The sequence below is a fragment of the Lissotriton vulgaris genome, unplaced genomic scaffold (assembly GCF_964263255.1).
Source record: "Lissotriton vulgaris unplaced genomic scaffold, aLisVul1.2 SCAFFOLD_2915, whole genome shotgun sequence".
NCBI lineage: Eukaryota > Metazoa > Chordata > Amphibia > Caudata > Salamandridae > Lissotriton > Lissotriton vulgaris.
Genome location: NW_028245084.1, coordinates 186023 through 211570, shown reverse-complemented (window position 1 = coordinate 211570; position 25548 = coordinate 186023). Strand labels below are relative to the sequence as shown.

The 25548-nt window shown below is 47.7% G+C and overlaps 1 protein-coding gene across 1 annotated transcript in view; it reads right to left on the bottom strand.

Moving 5' to 3' along the window:
* Positions 1-5522: 5522 nt before the first annotated feature.
* The window catches only part of LOC147666542 (uncharacterized), a 72481-nt gene continuing 52455 nt past the window's right edge, over positions 5523-25548 (bottom strand). Inside the window, exon 2 of the mRNA XM_086949000.1 lies at positions 5523-7259. Within this exon, the coding sequence (XP_086805126.1) occupies positions 6153-6842 (690 nt within the window). The 5' untranslated portion in view covers positions 6843-7259 and the 3' untranslated portion in view covers positions 5523-6152. The remainder of the gene's footprint in view (positions 7260-25548) is intronic.

Below are 25548 nucleotides of genomic sequence, written 5' to 3'. Positions count from 1 at the left end.
TATACTTCCTGCTGCAGTTCTTCGGTCACCAAATGGGCCCATACAGTTCATTAGTTTTATGTTTTTTTATCATTGTTACTTAATGGGAGCCCAGTCGGAGAGGAGTGTGGTACAGCGCTGTTGAATTTGTCATTACAGTTTATTATAGTAGACTCTGGAACAGGAAAAGGGCTTTGTCATGCTGCTTAGTGACAATGAGCAGGACACATCACTGGATGTGTTATCTCGTCACCACACCCAGCAGTGACATCGTAGACCACCTCAATCTATGTATGCGGGAATTAAGTTGATAACATTGATACAAGGTCTCTTGTCTTGTGTTGATGGTTAAAATTTGTATTGTGCTTATATACATAACCAAAATACACACAAATGATAGACAGAATTCGGAATAATTCAAACATTCACCCCCAGTCAAGCGATCTGGGTAAAATCCATTGGTCTTTTGCTCACCATGCCAGGCCAGTTAAGACTTAGCCATATTCAAATCATTGGCCCTGCTCGACATGGATACAGTTCATCTTGAACTTTCAAGTCAGGTCCTCCCTGGACCAGAAACAAGCATACTGGGACCGGTTTCTGGGTATCACCCCTTATCAGTCATCTTGAATCCAGTGTACAGTGAACCCGGGACCCACGTCTAGGCATAGCTGTGGCCCTTTATATGGTTCCTCCCCAGGGTGGGCTTTCCTATGGTACATTGGCTGTGCGGTGCCCTTCTAATAAATGCCTTGTCACTTTCTGTACATTCATATGGTTACTTCATTAAGAACACTTTGTAACATTCTCAAGGAACTCGCCCAGAGTTCTGCAAAGTCAGCCCTTACTTCATCACCTAACTCCCCATTGCCTCCGAACACAACATATTGATAGCAGATCTCAGCTTCCACATGGAAGACCTTGACGACGTCAGCACAGCCAACCTAATAGAAAGCATGAACAACATTGGCCTCATCTAACTCGTCATCGACTCAACACACATCGTTGGGCACACGCTTGACTCCATCCTCATCTCCAGAGAAACAATCAAGTACCACCATCTCACAGAACTTACCTGGACCGACAACTCCATTGTCCACTTCACCATCACAGGGCACAATACTACGGAAAACTAAGCCAAACAACCCAGCACAACTGGAAAACTGTCTCAGACGAGAACTGAAACACTCTCCATGCCAACTGACTGGACACAGCTCCAGACCTTAAACAGGAACTTCACAGACTTGATCACCGACTATGTCACCCCCACGGAGCTGACCAAGATCAGAGGATCGTCAAAGAGTGTCAACTTCTTAACCCCAGAACTTCAGACCTCTAAAGGAGACTGTTGTTGGCTAGAAAGAAGATGGCGTACCAATAAGGATCCAGTGCACTACACCACCTTTAGGACATCGATCAACCACTACCACCTCCTCCTTAAAGAAGAGAGCCCTCACATGCTGGATAAAGATCAGATCAAACCACAGCAATGAGCTTTTCACCATCATTATGGAATTCAGCAACCCTGCAGCCACTGAGAATATCATAACTCTCTCCTAGTATCTGTGCTACACGCTTGCGGACTACTTCCATTAGAAGATCGCTATCATCTACAGGGACTTTGAACCTCAGCTCTCTTCCAGTGACAGCCTCGACCTCCTCACACCCACTGACACTAACTCTGACCTCCGGCACGCTTCCTGGGATATCCTCATTGCAAAAGACACCACCTCTATAATGAACTCCATGCAGTCTGGGGTCCCCACTGATCCATGCCCCCACCATATCTTTAACCTCAGGAGCAAGGTGATCAGCTTAGAGCTCACAAACCCACCTAACAGATCGATCACCTTGGCCTCCTTCGCAGAAGAGTGGTAACATGTGAAACCCCTCCGAAAAAACATTCAGCAGACCTAGAGCAGCTGAAGAACTCCTGACTGATACCCATGCTCTCGTTCCTGGACATAGTCTTCGAGGACAATCAACAGCAAGCTCAACAGACACCTGGAACACAACAACCTCCTGGACTCCTCCCATTCAGGCTTCCATGCCAATCAAAGCACAGAGACTGCCCTGATAGCAGCCACAGATGAGATCAAAGCCCTCCTGGACCTCAGTCAGAATACAGCCCCATCCTCCTTGACCTCTCGGCTGCCTTCGACATGGTCTCTCACCAGATCCTGATCAACAAGCTCCACCACGTCGGAATCCAAGGAAATGCCCTCAAACGGAACGCCTCCTACCTCACCAGAAAAACTCTACGAATGAGCCCAAGGACATCATCTGTGGTACCCCACAAGGATCCTCCGTTATCCCCACCTTCTTCTACACTTACATGATACCCCTAGCCAACATTATTAGTTTGCACAGGCTGAAAGTCATCTTCTACACCCACCTCACCAACTCCAGAGACAACTTACACAGGTGCCCGGCCAACATCACCGACTGGATGAAGCACGACTGCCTAAAACTGAACACAGACAAGACGGAAGTCCTCATCTTCAGTAACTGCGCATCTCCTTGGAGCGGCGCATGGTGGTCAGCAGAACCTGGCTTCTTCCCCTCCCTTATAGACCATGCTCATGACTCACAATGCACATGCACTGTAGGATCTTTAGATCTTGCAGCTCTCAATCAGCACCAGACAAATGATCACCCAAGCCCTGATGACCAACTGGCTTGGCTACCTAAACACTGTAAGTAGGAATCAACACTAACCTCCAGAGACAACTGCAGACAATATAGTACTCAGCAGCAATGCTAATCCTCAACGTCCTGAAGCAGACCCACATCACTCCCCACCTCAGTAAACTCTACTGGCTCCCAGTCCAGAAAAGAGGCAAAATACCGACCCATGCTTATAAGGCACTCCACAATGAAGGATCGTCCTACATCAGCCAAAGTGTATTCTTTAACCAGCCCACCAGACACCTGCATTCTGCCTCCCTCTTGCTCGCTCACACTCCCAGTGTCAAACCAGGCACAGAGGCTGCACTTTCTCCCACCTGGCTGTTAAGACCTGGAATTTATTTATTTATTTAGTCACTTGTAGAGCGCGAACAGCTACCCCCAACGGGGGTGTCCCGGAGCTGACAGCGTGTGTGGTCCTAGAGAGTCAAACAGGAAGTTCCAACCGGCTAGATCTGAGAAAAAAAACAGGTTTTAAGTTTCCTGCGAAAAGCAACCTCGGATGAAAGGAGTCTGAGTTCTACTGGGAGGGCATTCCACAATCTGGAAGTGGCTATAGCAAATGCCCTACCGCCTGTGCGAGATAGACGAAAACGTGGGCAGAACATAAGCCCAAGATGGTTGGATCTAAGATCCCTTGTAGCCAAAGATCGTCTGACTCGGAGCCTTAGGTATGCAGGACCACGACCATTGAGGGCTCTGAAAGCAAGAAGGCCTTGAACTGGATACGGAATATCACAGGTAGCCAATGGAGTTTGGCCAGATGGGGTGAGATCGAGTGGCGGTATGGGATGTTGCAGATCAGCCGGGCCGCAGAATTCTGCACTAATTGCAGTTGATTAATGAGATATGCCGGGGCGCCAACATATAGACTGTTAGAATAGTCCAGATGAGATGTGATTAGAGCGTGTACTACTGCTCTGCGGGAATCAAGAGGTAAGAAAGGAATGATTTTTTTAATCATTCGGAGTTTTCCGAAGCAAGCAGATGACACCTTATTAATTTGGGACTTGCAAGATAGTGCTGTGTCAAATTGAAAACCCAGGTTGCGGGAGGCAAGCACCGGCACAGGGGGGGGATTGAGTTGAGATGGCCACCAAATATTGGAGGGGATGGGAGATTTTTGATTAAAAAATAGCACCTCAGTCTTGTCAGTATTCAATTTTAAATTGTTGATGGACATCCATGAGGCGATGTTAACCAGACAGTGGCGGAAGTCAGCCATAGCGCTGTCAGAGTGATCCCTAAAAGAAAACACAAGCTGAGTGTCGTCAGCATAAAAGATCACTCTGACGCCCCATGCCTCGACTAACTCCGCCAAAGGCCTCAGGTACACAATAAATAAGAGAGGACTGAGGGCAGATCCCTGCGGAACCCCCCATCTCAAAAGTTTTTTAGATGAAATAAAGGGTCCGAGGGAGACCTGTTGAGATCTGTTTGACAAAAAAGATTTCACCCAAGCCAGAGGAGTTCCACCAACACCTACCTCCTGTAAGCGAATCAGTAGAGTGTCGTGCGAGATGGTATCAAATGCTGCGGATAGGTCGAAGAGGACCAACATGGCCTCCTCGCCCCTATCCACACACTCGCGGATAGATTCAGACACTTCCAACAAAGCTGATTCTGTGCTAAAATCAGGCCTAAATCCTGACTGAGTGTCATGAAGGAGGTGATTGGTTTCTAGATATTCAGAGAGCTGCTCCTGAACCGCTTTCTCTAACACTTTTGCGGGCTTGGGGAGCAGTGAAATGGGGCGGTAGTTGTTAAAGCAAGATGGGTCAGCACCAGTTTTTTTTAAGATGGGTATCAGTAGTGCCTGTTTCCATAGAGAGGGAAAAAAACCAGACTCCAATGAAGAGTTCCAAATATCCAGAAGGGGCTTAATCAATAGGGGTGCTAAATCACTCAGGACATGAGCTGGGGCAGGGTCCAAAGGAGAGCCAGATTTACATTTCAAGTACAAAGATAGAGCATGGTCTTCCGTTAGTGGCCTGAATGAGGTCAACACTTCCGCACAGTTGATGGACTGGGCTGGCGGTACAGCGAAAGAAATAAGCTGGATGTTTACTGTGATCTTGTTTATTTTCTCATAGAAGAAGTCGGAAAGTCCTTCACTGAGTGATTGGCTTGGGATGATACAGGAGGCCATTGCGGGAGGATTAGCAAAATCCTTAACAATATTAAAAAAAAGGGCCTTAGTAGAGTTTTCTGCTCTTTGAATTTTATCTGCAAAGTATTCTTTCATAATCAGACGTTTCAGTTTGTGGAATTCTTTTAGCGCAGATCTGTAGCGGGCTTTGGCTGCTGGGTCATAACCCGGCGCCAACTTCGCTCCAGTTTCTAACAGTTACTTCTGTTTTCTCGCAATGACTTAGTGAACCAAGGGGAATGAACTTCCCCTGCACTGGAGATCCGACTCATCAGTGAATCTGGAAAGATCTCAAGATCTGGCTGTTCAACTGATGAGCCCCTCCAGACAGCAACTGCTCCCCCAGCGGCTTGAGAATCTCACGGATGATTTGCTGCGCTTAATAAATAACCATTGGTTGATTTGAGTCCGTACATTCATATAGATGTTTCCAAGTGGGGACTTGGATGTTGTTTAACTTTCCCTTGCTAACAAATGCCTTGCTACAAACAGTGCAGTCTTCAGGGTGGACTTTTGATGTTGTGTTAACTCTCCATTTATGAATTAATGGTCACATTCAATACATTTATAAAGTGTCTCTCCTGTGTGAACATTCTGCTATATTACATTTTGTTTTGTAATTGATCCCTTGCCACATTCTATTTATTAATAGGGTTTCTCCCTAGTATGGATATGTTGATGCTGCATTAGCTTATTCTTCCTCGGAAGAGTTTATTACACTCTGTAAATACATAGGATTTTTTGCCATGTAAATTTTCAGACATCGCTTCAGTTGTCCATTTATTATGAATGCTTTGAGGTATTCAATACATACATTTTCTCTCCTGTGTGAACTTTCTGATTTTGTATTAAATTTTGCTTTGTGATGAATGCCTTGTCACATTCTGTAAACTGCTAAGTCGCATTCAGTACAGCCCTATCGTTTCTAACCAGTGTGGAATTTCGGATGTACTATTATGTACATTCATAGGGTTTCTCCCCTGTGTGCACTATCTGGTGATGCATAAAACATGACATTATAATAACCACCTTCTCACATTCAGTGCAGTTGAATGGTTTCTCCCCAATGTGGATTTTCTAATGTCACTTCAGGTCTACATTTGTTATAAATGCTTTGTCACATTCAGTGCATTCATAGGGATTCCCCGCCAGTGGGGACCTTTTGATGTTGCTTTAGCTGTCTATATTTTATAAATGCCTCGCCACATTCTGTACGTTCACACGGTTTCTCCCCAGTGTGGATATTTTGATGTCGCTTCAGCTCTACATTTCTTATAAATGCTTTGTCACATTCTGTACATTGATACGGTCTCTCTCCAGTGTGGACTTTTTGATGTCACTTCAGCTCTCCATTTGCTATAAATGCTTTGTCACATTCTGTGCATTTATATGGTTTCTCCCCAGTGTGGATTTTCTGATGTCGTTTTAGCTCTCCATTTGTTATAAATGCTTTGTCACATTCTGTACATTTATATGGTTTCTCCCCAGTGTGGGTTTTATGATGTTGTGTTAGCTGTCCATTTGTTATAAATGCTTTGTCACATTCTGTACATTTATATGGTTTCTCCCCAGTGTGGGTTTTATGATGTTGTGTTAACTGTCCATTTGTTATAAATGCCTTGTCACATTCTGTGCATTTATATGGTTTCTCCCCAGTGTGGGTTTTATGATGTTGTGTTAGCTGTCCATTTGTTATAAATGCTTTGTCACATTCTGTACATTGATATGGTTTCTCCCCAGTGTGGGTTTTATGATGTTTCATTAGATGTGACTTTCTAATGAATGCCACATCACATTCTGTACATTGGTACGGTTTCTCCCCAGTGTGGATTTTCTGATGTTGTGTTAGATGTTCATTTGTTATAAATGCTTTGTCACATTCTGTACATTCATACGGTTTCTCTCCAGTGTGGATCATTTGATGCCGTTTTAGACTCTTCTTCAATCTGAACAATTTATTACATTCTGTACATTTATATGGTTTCTCCTCTACGTGGACAATATGATGCTGCATTAGGTCTTTCATTGAAAAGAACACGTTTCCACAGTCAGTCCATCGATCTGGTTTTTCTCCAGTATGAAGTTTCTTATGTCACACTTGCTCTTTTTTTGCCTAATAAATGTTTTGTCACATTCTAGAAATTCATTTGGTTTTTCTCCTTTGTGTTCTTTCTGATACCAGGTTATCTCTTTATTCGTAATGAGCACCTTAGACTTGCTTCAGTATGCCAGTGTGTTGTGTCTCCAATGTCTATCAGCTGATATCTAAGAGCCAAGTACAGACCTCATTGGGCAGTTTGGGTTTTCTGCCATAGAAAAAGACTTCGGCGAGGCATTAGCCTTCAAGGGAAGAGTTTTTGAGGCATACTGTTTTTACATCACTCCCCACACCAGTGATGTTTAATAGCTTTACTTTTGTCATTCATTACTGCATTTATTTCACCTGTTAGATTAAGAAAAAAAAACAATGATTAAGCTTAAATGCAAAGCCCATCAGAAAAACCTATTGGCATTTAATGATACATTTAAGTGTCCATATAGACAAGTGCGCTGAAGAAATTCTAGATTCCACTTTCAATGTAAAGATGCGATCGGCAGAGTAAGGGCATACGATCTTTCTGTGATCTCCTTCTATTGAGGAGTGTGGACTCAAGGAGAAACCAAGAGACCAGAGGCTGTTGATTGTTCAGCGTTCAGTGAGTGAGATCTTCTCTCACGACGCACTACAATGTTAAATTCACAGCAACAAGATGCCGCCCTTCTTATCCAGGGAACGGTTCCTATTATCACACGGCCTAACGAATAATGCAAGATGGAACCTGTTAGAAACCTGGTCTCTAGTTGGCAGAGGTATGCACCATGTCCAGGTAGGGCCAGCAATCCTAGTCAGGGTAAGTCACAACACAATTCCAAATTATCCTGCACTCACCCCCTGGTAGCTGGGCACAGAGCAGGCAGGCTTAAAAGGAAATGTTTAAAGGGTTTGTGCAATAACTCATGCAACAGCACAGTGCATACCTCACATAAAGACTCATTTTTGAAATATAGAGAACATTTATCTGAGTAGAACAAGTCCAAAACGATCATCAAAATCAATCAAGTAGAAGCTATGATATTGAATTTTGAAGAAATAAAAGCTTATAAAATGATTAAAAGCAGTTAACACTAAAAAAGGATACTTCAGGTTGCTCAAGAGGGACCGGTACAAATTGAAAGTGCAGGCGGACTACAATGGCGCGTAGAAAGACTACAGGGACCCATTTGGGCCCACTGAATACAGTACCTTGGAGCTTGGGGTGCAGTGTGCGTGGGGAGGCCATGTAACATCTAGCGGAAGAGACTTTGCTGGGCTTCGCACTGCGTCACATCAGATTTGGCAGAGACTCAGCTGCAGAAACCACTTCTGAGGTCCAGAACTTGGAGGGGGCACCTCAAACAAGGGTAGGACTTACAGAAGGGAGAGTCCAGCAGCATCAGCAGAACTGCAGGAAGTCTTTTGTGTCTCTGACACTTCAGAAACAGGAGGCAAGCTAACAAGCCCTTGGAGCACACTTTGGAGTGAAGGCAGAGTCTAGCTATCCTTCCAGCAGTCATAGAGCTGCACTCCACAGGGAAACACACAGAAAAGCAGTTCTTCCACAAAAACAATCCACTTGAGTCTTTTCTGCAGCACCACAGTTCTTCTGACAGCGGTTCTGTGTAGATCCAGATCTGTCAGATTTGACGGGGCCAAAGACTTAGCACTTACTTCCAAATATGCCCTTGATATGAGGGAAACTCTAAAGAGTGGTTTTGAAGTGCACCAGTATCTCTTTCAATCCCAGCACTCACTCCAGACTACCAAAGGGAGTTATCAGTAATTTGTATGGGTCAGTCCACTACCCTGTGATGTGTAAGGGTGGGCCCCTTCCTCCCATCTGCCCAGGAAAACCCATCAGAATACAGATGGGTGCAGATGGGTGCTAAATCACACCCAACCCCTGCACTGCTTGTGGCTGTCTAGACGGAAGGCACAAAGGGGTTGGTCACCTAGCCCAGACGTGTATTAGAGACAGGGTAAAAGGCACAAAGAGCAGTACAAGCATAGAAAAGTCCACTTTCTAAAAGTAGCATTTTTAAAATAGGAATGTTAAATCAGACTTTACCAGTAACTAGGATTTATCATTACTATTCCAAAGATATTAAATATGAAACATGAAACAGTTCTAGCCAATGAAAGTCGGCCTGACAGCAGTGAAAAATGAATTTAGCTATTTGTCACTACCAGGACATGTAAAACATAGAGTATATGTTCCAACTTTTACTTACATAGCACTCTCCCTTTGGTTTACCAAGGGGCAGTTTATATGTAAAGAAAGGAGATTTGAAGGCTTGGCAAGTAGTAATAAATATAAAGCTGATGTGGCAGTAAACTGCATACACACAGGCACTACAGTGGCAGGCCTAAGACATGGTTTCAGGCTGCATATGTGGGTAGCACAATCAGTGCTGCTGACCACTAGTAGCAAATAATTAGCAGACCCTGGGCACATGTAGTTCACTTTACTAGGGACTTATAAGCACATTAAATATGCCAAGTGAGTACGAGCCCATGTTATCATGTGTAGGGGACACAGCACAAACACTTTAGCACTGATTAGCAGTGGTTACGTATGCAGAGTCCTAAAGCCAGCAACAATGAGCACAGAAAATGGAGGGAGTTGGGTAAAAAGTTGGGGAAAGACCAGCCTAAGACTGTCAGGTCTAACAGAACCTTTTCCAGTGAATGGGCCACGCAACAGAGCATCACAATAACAGCGGGAAACATAAGCAACTGCCGCAAGGGAGTACTTTATACTTTCAGTCCAACAGTCACATGTCTACCAGTCAAATGAACTCAAATTTCACTATACTAATCTACCACTAGTCCTTTTTGGGTTCCGGAGTAGCGCAATACTCACCGAAAAGCGCGGCAACACCTTGTCGGGAGAAGTAAGCGCTATATAAATGCAATTACAATACAATAAAATCAGAGGAAGACAGAGCATATAAACACCTCAGCCAAACCGTGTGTCTTGGATGTTAAGATACCCATAAAAAGTCAAACCCTTCATCCCTTCTTAAACTCTAAAGACTTTGGAGCAAACTTTAGTCCTCCCAAAGTTAGACTACAGCAATAATCATGGGCACCACAAAAACAGACCTTGGACCCCTGAAAGACACACTCCATGCAGCGGCCAGACTTCTGTCCGGGGAGAGTCGCTTCAACCACATCACTCCTGCTCTCAAGAATTATAACTAGCGGCCAACAGAAGCAAGAGCTACATTCAAAACTGTGCGCATAACCAACAATGCATTAGACACTGAAAACCCAATTTACCTCACAGATAAATTAACAAAAGCTGTCCATAAGAGACCCCTCCGAAGCTCTAACAGTCTACTCTTGATTCCACCAAAATTTAAGAGAGCGAAATCTTGAACATGTTGTTTCTCCGGAAATGCCCCAGAGAATTTGGAACTCACAACCGCAAGATTTACGGGACAATCAGTCATTCCCTCACTTGAAGAAGACACTGAAACTGCTTCTCTTCAATAAATACCTAAACTTCCCTTTTAAACCGCCAGTCCAAACTACTTGCCTCCATCCCACACCCTTTAACTTAGTATATTGTGGGGCTTTCATACTCCTTTTAATAATTGTATTCAATTTAACTATCCCAAGTGCTTTCCAAAAAGTCTTGTTGTTTTGGTGCTAAGGATTAAAATAAAATATATCCCACATGCATAAAGATTCTCATGAAATCCCTATTTTACGGCACGGACTTCTGTGGATTTGGCTAATGTGAACTATGGTTAGCTAAAAGAAAACAGATGCTGATTTTACTCACATATCTGTAAAGTATAATGTGCATAGAATGTAATTATCTTTTATAAAATAAGTGTTATTCTCAAACAGTTGAATTCCTATTTTAGACTTTGAATTGACACGTTGCCAGCGCTCCGAGACTGAGGAATTCGAAATAGTGGCAAAGGTGTGCTATTTATAAGTTATCCACTTCCTACATCCAAATATACCTCTAGTGTGGTAATATTACATCCAATAAAAACTGCACCCTGCAGTTTCACATTATTTATAATGCAGTAGTATCCCAACAAAATTTGCACGCCTTTGAAACAAGGGTCTTATTCAGCCCCACTGGTGTTCAAATCTTTTGACCTCTGCAGTATGCTCCGTTCTCTGAACCTCACTGGTTTGTTAAAAACTCACCTTTGTGAATAGAACCCTCTGTAGAGTTGTCATACTTTAAATCCCTCCCAGTTCCAGGAGTCGGGTACTTTTCAATCATGACACTTGAGGAGGAAGGAATAACCAGCACTTTTGGCATGCAGCTTATCTTCTCAAATTGCTTGTGTTTTTAATAAGACAATCTAGTCATTCGATACATATCAATAACACATGCCTTCCTAACTAGAGCATTATTATTTTATAAAAGTGAGTTTAATTTTGGATATGATTATTAGCATCAAAAAGATGCCTGTTCTTCTTGTGGAGGCATAGTGATAATTCTTTCACATTGTTTATAAATTAGGGTCATCCAACGCAGGTTGACGAGGGCCAGACTACACACCCATTCTGGTTCCCATTTTCATTAACAACATGTAAATAAAATTCAGGTGGATGTTGTGAAAACCTAACATGGCTCCACCCTGTCTTTACTGACCAGGTAGGTTTACATGATGGCTCCATGTCAATGAGAATGCCCTGCTCGTCGTGTCCCTGCTCGTCGTTTCCCTGCTCGTCGTGTCCCTGCTCGTCGTGTCTCTGCTCGTCGTGTCTCTGCTCGTCGTGTCTCTGCTCGTCGTGTCTCTGCTCGTCGTGTCCCTGCTCATCGTGTCCATGCTCGTCGTGTCCCTGCTCGTCGTGTCCCTGCTCGTCGTGTCCCTGCTCATCGTGTCTCTGCTCATCGTGTCTCTGCTCATCGTGTCCCTGCTCGTCGTGTCCCTGCTCGTCGTGTCTCTGCTCGTCGTGTCTCTGCTCATCGTGTCTCTGCTCATCGTGTCTCTGCTCATCGTGTCCCTGCTCGTCGTGTCTCTGCTCATTGTGACTCTGCTCATCGTGTCTCTGCTCGTCGTGTCCCTGCTCGTCGTGTCTCTGCTCGTCGTGTCTCTGCTCGTCGTGTCCCTGCTCATCGTGTCCCTGCTCATCGTGTCCCTGCTCGTCGTGTCCCTGCTCGTCGTGTCCCTGCTCGTCGTGTCTCTGCTCGTCGTGTCTCTGCTCGTCGTGTCTCTGCTCGTCGTGTCTCTGCTCGTCGTGTCTCTGCTCATCGTGTCTCTGCTCATCGTGTCCCTGCTCATCGTTTCCCTGCTCATCGTGCCCCTGCTCATCGTGCCCCTGCTCGTCGTGTCTCTGCTCGTCGTGTCCCTGCTCGTCGTGTCTCTGCTCGTCGTGTCCCTGCTCGTCGTGTCCCTGCTCGTCGTGTCCCTGCTCGTCGTGTCCCTGCTCGTCGTGTCCCTGCTCGTCGTGTCCCTGCTCGTCGTGTCTCTGCTCGTCGTGTCTCTGCTCGTCGTGCCCCTGCTCATCATGCCCCTGCTCATCGTGTCCCTGCTCATCGTGCCCCTGCTCATCGTGTCTCTGCTCATCGTGTCTTTGCTCCCCAAGCCTATGCATCCATTGCTTCCCCAGTCTGTCTCCATGCTCATCCTATCATTACAACCTCCGACTATGTTTCATTAGTCTGTGCACAAACCTACTAGTTACAACTTAGAATTTTCTCTTTATTCTGCTCGTTGAGGAGCCCTAGGGATACTCGCATCAGATTCATAGCAGCCACCCAACAGGGTGTTAAAAACCAAGTAAAATTAGCACCATCATACTGCTTAACATTATTAAATACCCACAAATAAAATAATCAGGGAACTCCTCTTCTCTTGGATTCAATATGTCCATACAAGGCATTTCCCTTTATGTAATAAAGCATTCTCGTTGTGTCCTTACTAAATGCATAGTATTAATTTGCTAAAAGAAATCCTGGATTGCTTTAAACTGTATCCCTGTAAGCCCCATACACCAGAAACCCAATGGATACGCTATCTTTAAGATTAATGGTAAAACACACAATTGCCATCACATCCATCTACTACTAAACACATAAGTAAAAAATATGTAAATTTACAATGCCACTAGTCCTAACTCTAACAAATGCGAGACCTATTGATTTGCAAATGCTTGTTTTTTTCTTGATGTTGTGCAGCATTGGAAAAGCTTATACATCTAAACGTTGAGACTTCTTGACTTTGCCAATGTGTGTTTATTATGGTTGTAAACCTCCTGTTCCTTGTGTAGATCTGCTCAGAGCCTCTGATCTCTGGGTATTGCGGTGGGTGCAGCTGGCTGCAGCACACTCCGCAGTGCAAAAAGGGAACACTTAACAATTCCCTGCCCTTCATGGCAGGCACCACATGGTGCAGAGATATGTCGTGCCCCCAAAACCCACAGCTGAGGGCCAGGAGGGAGACCCGCTACGGTCCCCAATGTCCCTTTCGGTCTCCCTTTTCATGGCAGGATAACTGCCATGAAAAGGCGGGCGCAAAGGGACACTGTAATCCCTGAGGTTGTGCCTGGCAGGCACTGCAACCATTTTCGTGAATACAACCATGAAATCGGGCTCACCTATGGATATCATCCCAGCTAGGATTGCTGCCAAATTTGCCGAACAGCTGGCCCCCCATTTGCTCAATCCTTAACTGCTCCCTTAGCGAGGATAAACTGCCCCCTGCTTGGAAAGATGCCCAAATCAAACCTATACGCAAGGACCCCAAGATCCCCACCACTGAAATCAGCAATTACTGATCCACATACCTTCTACCCCTACAATCCAAGCTTATTGAGAAACACATTAATAGACACCTGTCAGAATATCTGGAGACCTACCAACTTCTGGATGTCTCTCAATCTGGGTTTCGGGCTAAACATAGCACCAAATCCGCCCTCATTGAGGTCACTGACAACATTCGCATGGCTGCTGACAAAGGTCAGGTAGCTCTATTGGTGCTGCTTGACCTGTCAGCAGCGTTTGACACTGTCTCCCATCACATTCTTCTGGACAGATTCTATGACATAGGTATTCGGGGTTGGCTCTGAAGTGGCTCACCGACTTTTTAACAGATAGAACTCAGACTGTCACCATGGGATCTTTTAAATCCACTACTACCAAGGTTAGCAAGGGGGTCCCGCAGGACTCCAGCCTGAGCCCAACCCTTTTTAACATTTATGTCACCCCTCTGGCCAGACTCATGAGATCCTTGGGATTTACCACCATTTCATACACCGACGACACTCTGCTCCTACTTACATTTGATAAAAATACACCTGACATCGAACTTAGGTTCTCTGAAGGCATGAAATCCATCGCTGCCTGGATGCGTAACAAATATCTACAACTTAATGCGGGCAAATCTGAAATCATGCAGTTCGGAGGAGCTGCCACTTATTGGTCACCTACCTGGTGGCTGGAGAGCTGGGTACTGCCCCTACTCCTAAAAAAGTTGTCAAGAACTTAGGTGTCAGGATTGATCACAAACTCACTCATCACACACACGCCAATGCCACGGCAGGCTCTTGCTTCTACATTCATGGTCTCCTGCGAAGGATCTTTCCCCTTTTACCCTCTTCCACTAAGAAAACGCTAATGCAGGCCTTGGTACTCAGTAGACTCGACTACTGTAATGCCCTCCTATTCTCAGCCAGCCATTAATAAACTTCAGGTGGTACAGAATACTGCTGCCCGACTCACTGGCAACGCCCCAGCGAGAACACCCTCGGCACCGCTCCTGAACCATCTCCACTGGCTCCCTATAAGGAAAAGGGTGAAATTCAAAATAGGCTGTATTATTTATAAAGCCTGCAATGGTCAGGGTCCTACGTATCTCAATAACAAGCTCTCTTCCTACACCCCTTCACGAACTCTTAGGTCCAGCACTGAGCATCTGCTCATCGTCCCCAGAGTCAAAAAGGCAAGTAGCGATGGCAAGGCATTCTCCTATCTCGCCCCTCTATTTTGGAACAATTTACCATCTCATCGTTTGGCCGAATCCATAACAAAGAGAGCGCTTTCTAGACAATGATCCCCGCGAGGCTGTCCTGCTAAGGTCAGGCTATGTGCCAGAGGTACCACCTCCGTGCCTTGCTAGGTGCCAGAGGCTGCCACCATGCTCAGGTCAGGCTATGTGCCAGAGGTATCACGTCCTTGTATTGCTAGATGCCAGAGTCCGCCATGCTCAGGTCAGGCTTGCTAGGTGTTAAAGGTACCCTCCCCTGAGCAGGCTGTGCCCCAGATGTTGTCATGCCCTGACCAGGGAAAGTACCAGAGGCTGCCATCCTCAGCTCCAGACGTGTATTAGCTGTATCTTGCTGAGTAGGCTGAGTGCCAGAAGTGGCCAAGCCCTAGCCAGGGAGGGTGACCAAAACAGTCGATTTTGACCGTTAGCAGTAGCCCTTGCAGGTCACGTGACATGTTGATGCCAGTGCAGGCTGCCCTGGAGCCGCCGTCCTTGGATTACGCTGCGTGACAGAGATGCAGTGCCTATGCATACCTGACTGGGTGCCAAAGACTGCAGTGCCCTGGGTTCGCTTGGTGCCAGATGGAGCAGTGCACTAAGCACCTGCCATGCCCAGTGCAGATTGGATGCACTGCCAAAGACGGCAGTAATGAAGGCGGACAGGGTACCAGAGGCTGATGTGACCACGTCAGGACATGCTCTGGGCAGACATAGTTGCAGAGTCTGTGCTCCCAGCTGGCGCTTCCCTACACTTCAGTACCCAATACAGGCATTTGGCACGGGATTCCGTGCCCAGTAAGGGCTGGTGGCAGAGCATGCCTGCCCTCCAGGTTCGCAGGTCCGCATCTTTGGCTGCTGTGCCATCCACGCCCCTGCCTCTCTGTGCTCGGAACAGGCAGCATGCCAGGGCACCCGTGCCCAGAGCAGAGAGGGAGTGGGGGAGGAGGGGTAAAGTGACACTGTGTTGAGGTCCATTGGCGCATATGTCACTCTGTGCTGCCAGCCATGCCGCTCTCTCCTCCCCTGCCCCCCTCCGCAGTCCCTGCAGCTGCTGCCACGTGTGTCGTGACTCACGCAGCCACTCGCTCAACTCACTCCAGCATGTGCCCTTTCCACAAAAATGAGCATTTAGAACACCTACTTTCCCATTTAAATAACACACTTCGCAGCCTCTGGAAACTCCATTACCAATCTGCCGAACACAGAGTCGTGGCATGCTCCCCTCACGCTGCACTCTCAGCAGTAATTAACTTTTCAGACTGTCTGGAATGACAGTTGCATGGGGGCATGTAAGTACCTCTAACTTCACACATCTATACACACATGAATGCAATTAATCCAGCACTGCTCGATTACCCACTTCTGGAAGCCGAAGTGCACCGACCTGCCTTCTCTGTGTGAAAATTGACAGCAGCCTCCCTCAAACACCCCACCCCCTTTCCTGTGCACCCCACATTCACCTGGCAGAAGCTGTGTGCTGCTAGAACACAGGGTAGAAGCCACCTCATCCCTGTCAGCTGGGGCTAGATGCATTGATTGGACCCAGAATGGCACCGGCGTTTTAAAAACAAAAAAACACCACTTAAGAAAGTTAACAGCAATCCCAGCCTGGAAGGTCCCGGCACCCAGCTCTGTCCATTCCCCAGCTCTTTAGGGTTTTATTAAAAGGCGGGTCTGACGTCATTCAGGAAGAGGGACAGGCCCTGCATTTCTTCTCCAAGGAAACTTTTTTTCCTGCCTTGAACTTGCTTTTTTCTTCCCACCTCCACTATTCTCTGCAATGATGCGACTAAGGATTCTTAAAAGGAAAGTAACCGAGCACACATTCTGCGGTGCACCGGGCCATCACACACTCTAGCGTGGCTTGTAGCGCTGCAGGACAATGTGGTGTGCGCTCTAGTCTATGAGCGTGTACGCGATGACGTGTCACGCCATAGACTGGAGCGGAAGGCGCGCGCATGCGCAGGAGAGAGAGACTGGAAGGCGCGAATGGGGAAACAGCAGTTGGCGACCGGAGCTTACAGCGAACAGACGCTCGGCGCCCTATGCTCATGATTACTTTTGTTAATGAACAATAAAGCAGTTCTTCACCATATGAGGCTCAGTGCAGTGAGTTTGGGGGCAAGGAAGGAACATTACATTGGCGACGAGGCTGGTACCACGAACACCATCGAGCACAGTGGACAGGAGCAAGCACCCCCAACAACCCCACACCAGCCAGAAGGACAGAACAGCAACAAGGAAGAGCAAAGGGCGTGGCAGCAGCGAAACAGCTCAAATATAAGCCAGCATACAATCAAGCATTCAGGTCAGTGCTGCCCAAGGGATAAGAGCCTACAGCCAGCATCCTGGCAACCAAAGGCACCTCCCCCAAGCCAGAGGAAGGGGCGCAGACTGATAACCCCACGCAAGCTATAAGGGATAACACCCCAGGCAGTCCTAGAGGTCAGGGTGACACGGCAGGGAGTGCAGGAGCACCCGGTGTGCCCGCCCAACACAGTGCCCAGGCGGTAGACCCCGGAGGCGAGGCCAAGATGGCGAATCAAGCTTCAGCCCTGATGGCCCCCGTCCCATTCCTGCCCAGACCGGGGGAACCACAGTTAAAATGGGAGGATTGGAAGGAATACTTTCAAAATTACATTGAGGCACTCGAGGATGAAAATGAGGGGGAATACACTCCGGCAAGGAAAAATAGACTGTTACTCCACAATTTAGGCCCAGAAGGGGTGAGAGTGTTCAAAAACTTGGTGCCCAAGGAAAGGGATGCGACGGAGACAGATGTCTTCAAAAATGCACTAGAAGACTTGGACAGTCATTTCCGCCCAGCAGTCTGTGTCTCCATAGACCGTTACAATTTCCAACAGCGGAAACAAGAGGCAGGTGAATCCATTGACGACTACGTGGCTGCGCTCCGACGACTGGCCATCACGTGCAAGTATGGTGCCCTACAGGATGAATACATAAAAGACCAGATCGTTATGCACACCACTAGCAGGGCCGTGCAAGACAAGCTATGGGCGCAGAATGAAACCTCGCTCAAGGAAGTCGTGGCAATGGTGAAAAAGGCTGAAATGTCTAAACGCGGCGCAGATGCGGCCAAAAGGGAAGGCACGCAGAGACAGATGATTAACAAAATAGACGAAGCCTCACAGCTCAGTAATCAAAAGGCGACGTATGGAGAACAGAGGAGGGATACAAAATGGAAAGGGAAACAGACGGTCCGCCCTAGCACAGGCAACAAGTTCTCATGTTATAGATGTGGAAGCACGGCGCATTCCGCTCAAGATAAACGCTGCCCCGCGTTTCGCGCCAGATGCGCGTTCTGCGGCCTGGTCGGCCATTTTGAAAAAGTATGCCGCAAGAAGGGGAAGAAATCCACGGTCAAGTGTGTTGAATCTGCCAATGCGGAAATAAGTGAGGAAGACGACTTAGAAGAGGGTGATATGGTGCTGTGTATTGAAGACCAGGTGCTGGAGGTGTCAGGGAAGCGAAGAGATAAGCCGCGCACGGACATGCTCATAGGTGGAGTGAAGGTACACGTGGCCGTCGACTCAGGATCTCCCTGGACCATTGTACAAAGATCCATATGGGACGAAGACTTCGCACCAGTAGTGGGACCGGACCTACTGCCACCGGACATCAAACCCATCTCGTACACTGAGAACGCCATTCCCCTGGTGGGGTGCCGAGACTTCACATTTGAATTCAGAGGGAGGTCGGCCACATGCACCCTGTACGTTGCTGAGAAGGGCCCATCGGTGCTCGGATGGAGAGACGCAGGAGATCTGGGAATCATACTCAAACCAGGCGGGAAAGAACAAATATTGTTAACAGACGAGTGGCCCCTCACGAAAGAAGAAGACTGGAAATCTGCATACCCCAAAGTTTTCGAGGGTACGGTCGGTAAACTGGACAAATTCGTCCACAAAATGGTCCTCAAGGAGGGAGCAATACCAGTAGTACACAAAGTCAGGAATATACCCATGTCCACTAGTGGAGCGGTGCAACAAGAACTTCTCAGGCTGGAGGAGCAAGGCATCATAGAGCCGGTGGACAGTTCGGAGTGGCTATCCCCCTTGGTGGTAGTCAAGAAACTTAATGGAAAGGTTCGTCTCTGCGTGGACCTCCGGGAACTCAATAAAAACCTCGTCGTGGAGAAATTTCCCCTTCCCAGGATCGAGGAGATGCTGGCAAAGACAAAAGGTGTCACCCATTTCTCCACCATAGACCTCACGTCGGCGTACTATCAAATTGAGCTGCATCCCTTGAGCAGGAAATACACCTCCTTCATTACGCCCTTCGGGTGCTACCAGTTCCGGAGGATGCCCTTTGGTCTAGCATCTGCAGCGGCCGTATTTCAGAAGCTGATGCATCGGTTGTTCAAGGACATCTCAGGGGTGCAGTACTTCCAGGATGACATTCTGGTGATGGGTGCCACCAAGGGAGATCACGACAGAAAGCTACACAGAGTCCTAGGAGTGCTGCAAAGCAAGGGACTAACTGCAGAATGGAGCAAATGTAAGATTGGGACTCACTCGGTAACGTACTTGGGCCACGAAATCGGCACACATGGCATTTCACCCAAGGAAACAAAACGTGAAAGCCATCAGGAATGCCAAAGCTCCAAGTACCAAGGAGGAAGTGCGGTCATTCCTCGGAATGGCTGAGAATTACAGCAAGTTCGTGAGGCACTTTGCCACCAGAACATACAGAATGAGGCAACTCATCAGAGACAAGGCAAAGTTTGATTGGGACTCGGAAGCGCAATCTGAATTTGACACGATAAAGGATTGCATCAGCCAAGCTGTTCCGCTGCAAGGGTACGTCCCCAATGGCAAGACCATAGTGACGACGGATGCAAGCGATAAGGGCTTAGGGGCAGTCTTGGCACAGGAGAGGGAAGATGGATCCATCGAAACCATCAGCTTTGCCTCCCGCGCGCTGTCCCCGACGGAACAAAGGTACAGCGTCATTGAAAAAGAGATGCTGGCGGTCACTTGGGCCATGGGCAAGTTTCGGCAGTTCATTTGGGGTACGAGATTCAAGCTTCAAACAGATCACAAACCCCTGATTAAAGTCCTGACGTCCTCGGGCCATGACACGGCGACCCCGAGAATTGCGAAAATGACATTAAAACTACTTGATTACACCTATGACGTGGAGTACCTACCGGGAACGCAAAACAGGGTCGCAGATTACCTCAGTCGGGCTGCGGCGATGGAGGATGCGCCGGAGGAGGCCCCGGACAAAGAGGAGATGGTGGCCAGCATGGCGGACCATGAGACGACGATAAGCTGTCAGGAATGGGCGGCTGCATATGAACAAGATGCGGAGAAGGTGGAGATAAAAAGACATCTGACATTGGGATGGCCGGACAAAAAGAAGCTCAAGGAAGGAGTGCGAAGGTTCTACGAGACGAGAGAGGAACTGTCCCTGAGCGATTCGGGAATTTTCCTATACAGAGGAGAAAGGGTAGTGCCACCGGAAACACTGATACCCAGGTTGTTGAAACAACTGCATGAAGGACATCTGGGCATCGTAAAGACCAAAGCAGGAGTCAAGCAGATGTATTGGTGGCCAGGCATGGATGTCCACATAGAAAGACAAGTGAGGGAGTGTGGGCAATGCCAAGGAGCGGACAAAGTGCTACGACCACTCAGACCAGCCTTGGGGAAGTTTGACACCCCACAAAGCCCCTGGGAGAACGTGGCCATTGACATACTGGGGCCCGTCCTGGACAGCAGAGGTGTGAACAAATATTTATGTGTGGTGATAGATAAGTATTCCAAATGGCCTGAAGTGGACATACAAGAGTCCATGGATACGGACACGATACTGAAATTTCTGACGTCAGTGTTCTTAAGAGAAGGCATACCCAAATACATTCTCAGTGACAATGGACCGCAATTTGTGTCGGACAAGTGGATTCGATTTATGAGGAGGAACGGGATTGAGTCAAGACACACGGCTGTCTACCACCCAGCATTCAACGGCCAAGTGGAGCGGTTTAACCGCGTGCTAATGGGATCCATACAGGCAGCCATCTCACAGGGAAAAGACTGGGAGATCGAAGTGATGAGCATGCTGTGGGCCTACAGGATCACCCCCACGGCGGTGGGGTACAGTCCGTTCTAAGTGCTAAGAGGACGACATCCGTTCACCCGGGACAATGTAGTGTGGAGAGAAAAGACAATCACTAGCAAGTGGTCCCCTGCAGTGGTCCAGCACAACCTGGAGAAGGCCCAGAAGATTTACGCGGCACACTATGACAAACGACGCAACGCAAAGGAAACAGAGTTGGAAGAAGGAGAATGGGTCAGGGTTAAACTCCCTACCATACAAAAGAAAGGTGAAAGCAAGTTTAGCCAGCCCTTACAGGTCAAGGAGGTGCGAGGCAGGGCGGCTCTCCTCAGCGACGGCAAAGTGTGGTCCCAAGACCGCATGGCCAGAGTCAACAAAATAGATACAGGAGGAGTTCCAAGAATCAAGACCTCCACTGGGACACAATGCCCAAGACCTGTGGGATGGTGTAGGAGATGACAGAGAAGTGGAAAATCCCAACACAGAGTCTACCGACAGAGAAGGTACACCGGCCGGTGTAGCACAGAGAGGAGATCAGAGAGACGGCGAGGAATCACGAGGAGAGAGAGAGGTGGAAGAGAACATGCCGGTAAGACACACCCGAAGCGGCAGGGCAGTTACAGTGCCCTCTCGATATAGAGACTTTGAAATGAGTGGACACTAGTCATGATGTACTGATACCTCCCAGGTGCCCTCCAGAGACATAGACGTTGGGACTGGGGGACACCCAGTGGGCTTGGGGGGAATGTTATCTGGTTACTGTTAAAGGGGGGAGATATGTGGTGTGCGCTCTAGTCTATGAGCGTGTACGCGATGACGCGTCACGCCATAGACTGGAGCGGAAGGCGCACGCATGCGCAGGAGAGAGAGACTGGAAGGCGCGAACGGGGAAACGGCAGTTGGCGACCGGAGCTTACAGCGAACAGACGCTCGGCGCCCTATGCTCATGATTACTTTTGTTAATGAACAATAAAGCAGTTCTTCACCATATGAGGCTCAGTGCAGTGAGTTTGGGGGCAAGGAAGGAACATTACAGACAACACTTTTCACTTCTCACAGCTCTGCTGATGACATGGAGCACTAGTGTACTCTGCTGCAGGAATGCCTCTAAGATCAGATAGCGAAGAACTCCGCAGACATACTCCAAGTCCAGATAAGATGTTTTCAAGTTATAACACTTTCCTTATTTTGAAATTTGTTTCATACATTTTAAATTTGAACTATTTAGTGATATGTTGTGAAACATTGGGCCCCGCCTTTTCCGCCTTTGCAGGTGAGAAAACTGATTGCACATTTATTGCACAGTTTTGGCAGAAACGAAAAGCGAGGAGCTGGGATTCTGTGACCTACCCAAGATAAGAGAGTTTGGTGAGGTGGGTGTAGACACGATTATAACCAGTGGATGGATTCCCCTCCATCGTGTCCAGGCCCCGCTTGCATCTGAGTGCAGGCAAAATATGTCAGTGCGATTACACGCCTTGTCAGGGTCACTTCTGGGGCATCCTGCAGACCTTCTCTTCACAGGGGACGGCAGAGACAAAGGACCCACTCGCTGTACTCCTCTCTCTGATGCTCTACAGGGCACTCATAGCCTAAGGGGATCGCAGGACACTCCCTGGGACATTCAGTCGGGTCTTCAATCGACTTCTGGGGGCTGGGGGCAAGGAAGGCCTAACTGCTAACGGCAGAGCTGCAATAAGGAACGTCTACTCAGGCACTCCGTTCGTGCCGTCAGCCAAGTGTGCAGACGTCACCCTTTATTATATACTCCCCGGTCCGCCCCTGGCCCAGGGAGTTGATTGCGCTACAAAGTATTGCAGTGGCGGGGTGGCTCACTACATCCCATCCAACCTAAGAACCTGGAAAAAAACTATAACAGAGTCTCATGATGTAACTTCCCTGGGGATGGCTGTACTGACTGTGGCCAAAATCGCTTTGTTCGGCCACCCCCCTTGTCTCTCAGGGGTAGCCTCGACCGTCAGGTCCCGATCGATCAGCACTTCTGCTTATGCCTTGTCCCACACCTCTCTGTCAGGCTCTTATGCCGCCGCACTAGGACCAAGGGCCTTCTTGAAACCATCTGTCACAGAATAAAGTCCCCTTTGGAACAATTATAAGCAGTCAAACACACATACACATAGCACATTACTAGTTAGTACATTCTTTCAAATTTGAGCAATACTAAAGATGATGCAAAAATAGTCAGAAATCATAAAAAGTACACAATTTAATATTTTAAAAAAACCATTTACATTAAAAAAGGATAAACAATATATCCTGATACAGTACATGCAGATAATGATCACACAGTGGGAAAAAAAAGACAACACAATGGTTAAAAGATAACACAGGGATACGATAATGCAATTTCAGTAAATCATGTTCCAATTTTGTGATTATATCTATCCAATTGGAAAAGTTGTACAATCCAATGATTTAGTGTATCCCAGTACACAAGGGCATCGACGCGTTTCGGTTTTGGCAAATTAAATTTCCAAGCCAACACCTTCATCAGGATAAAATTTTACATTCCCACAATATAAGAAACATCTGCAAAGAATATAAAAATATAATATCAAAAACATTGGCACTAATATATTATTGCTAACCAAATATAGCATCATCATCATATAGCCGCTCAATAAGTGAAACATACTAATCTCTATAACACATACATACCACATCCTTAAAAGCAGTTAAGCATGAGTCTTCAACATGAAGAATATATTTTAGGATTCTCAGACATATAGATTGAAATATAATATTTGTGACCATTCTCAATTCTAAATCAAAGATGGTAAACTGGGTTTTCACTATGGTCATACCACTCACCAATTTGCAGTATAGAGGGTAAGGTAGGGTCGCCTCATAGGTGTACTTTCTTATCAAATTAAACCCTCACCCCTGTGTTGGTGGAAGTTTACCTCATAAAGTTGGTAGCCACAGGCCAGTTTTGGTCCTTCCAATATTTTATCACAAGGTAGGAAGTGATTAAATGCACAACCCACTGCTGTCGCCTGTGAGATTTATACAGAAGATGAATTAATAATCATAAGCAGAGGAGGAGCTTCGCGGGCAACCAAGATGGCCGCGTGAGCTCGGAGCTCCGAAGACCTCCCGATCCTCCGCAATTATCCTGCCACCCATCCTGTCCCACGTTTGTGGGGATCTATTGCTGAGCCGGTGCTGAAGCGGTGCCCGCTTTCGGAATGAAAATCCGACATTCCTGGACTTAGCTAGCTCGTCGGAACTCTGGTGGCTCCGCCTGCGACACTGAAGACTGTCGAGGGGCGCAGCGTTGTCTTCTTGTGGACCTCCCTGCCCGCGCTTCGTCTCCCCGGCGAATAACACCGGAACCTGAACTCTACTGCTGAGTACCTTCCTCGGTGACCTTCGGGGTCCCTACCACGCCGGCTGAGTGCACACCACACGGCTCCTTCACCCCCCTGGACCACCCTGCCCGGGCGTGCCAACATGGCGGGCAGAGGGGACTCGGACAAAGGCAAGCCCCCGAGAGTCAGTAGGAAACCGACCCAGTCCCAATCCACCATCCCAGAACGATTCTCCCAGTCTAAGGGGTCACCGGGACAAGTGGGCCGCGCTAAGGACCCGATAAGGGACGACTCTCCTGACGACTCCGAAATCACGCTTCGGGACGTGATGGGTGCGATAACTGGGGTGAAGACGGAGATGCACGCTCTCCATGAGGCACTGTCTAGCAAGGTCGACTCTCTGAAGATCGAGTTGAACCTCATCAGAACTGACCTCGGAAAGACCAATGACCGGGTGAAATCATTGGACCTCAAGACATCGAGCCTGGTCAATGATGTGTCCGACATTCAAACTGAGGTCCGCGACTTGAAGATGGCGAACGGACTGATGGCACGCCGACTGGATGAGTTCGAGGGTCGTGCGCGACGCCAAAACGTCAGCATCACTGGTGTACCGGAGAAGGCCGAGGAGGACTCGACTGAACTCTTTGTTGAGGACCTTGTGGTCAAGAATCTAGCACCGGGGGGCCTGAGCAAGTTCTTCTCGGTGGAGAGGGCCCACAGGATACCGGGTGGGCCGCCAAAGTTGGGCGCTTCCCCTTGCCCCATCATTGCAAGACTCTTTAATTATAGGGACCGGGACGCCATTCTGCAGGCATCGAGGTCCGCAGGCCCGCTGCGCTTCCAGAACTCGGACGTCAACTTCTTCCCTGACTTTACCCAGGCTGTGCAGAAACGTCGCCAGAGCTTTGCTGGGGTGAAACGAAGGCTAAGAGACTTGGGACTGCGTTATTCTATGCTTTATCCGGCCAAACTTCGCATTGAACACAATCACCGGACTCTGTTCTTTGACTTTCCGGGCGCGGCAGGAGATTGGCTTGATACTTTGTCCCAAGAACGACCCGCCCCGGCAGACCGGACGGAGGAGGCCACCGGCGGAGCGGACTCTCAGGAATGACTGCCTAGACTTTAGTCTTTCTGAAGGGTTGCGGCTGCGAAGGGCATCGGCTGGAGACATTGCAGCAATTGGTTTGGATATCCTTGTTAGCTATATGGAGGGTGACGGGAGGGGATAGGATGCCTCCTTTCTCCTCTGTGGGACTTTCTGTAGACTGCTAGTTG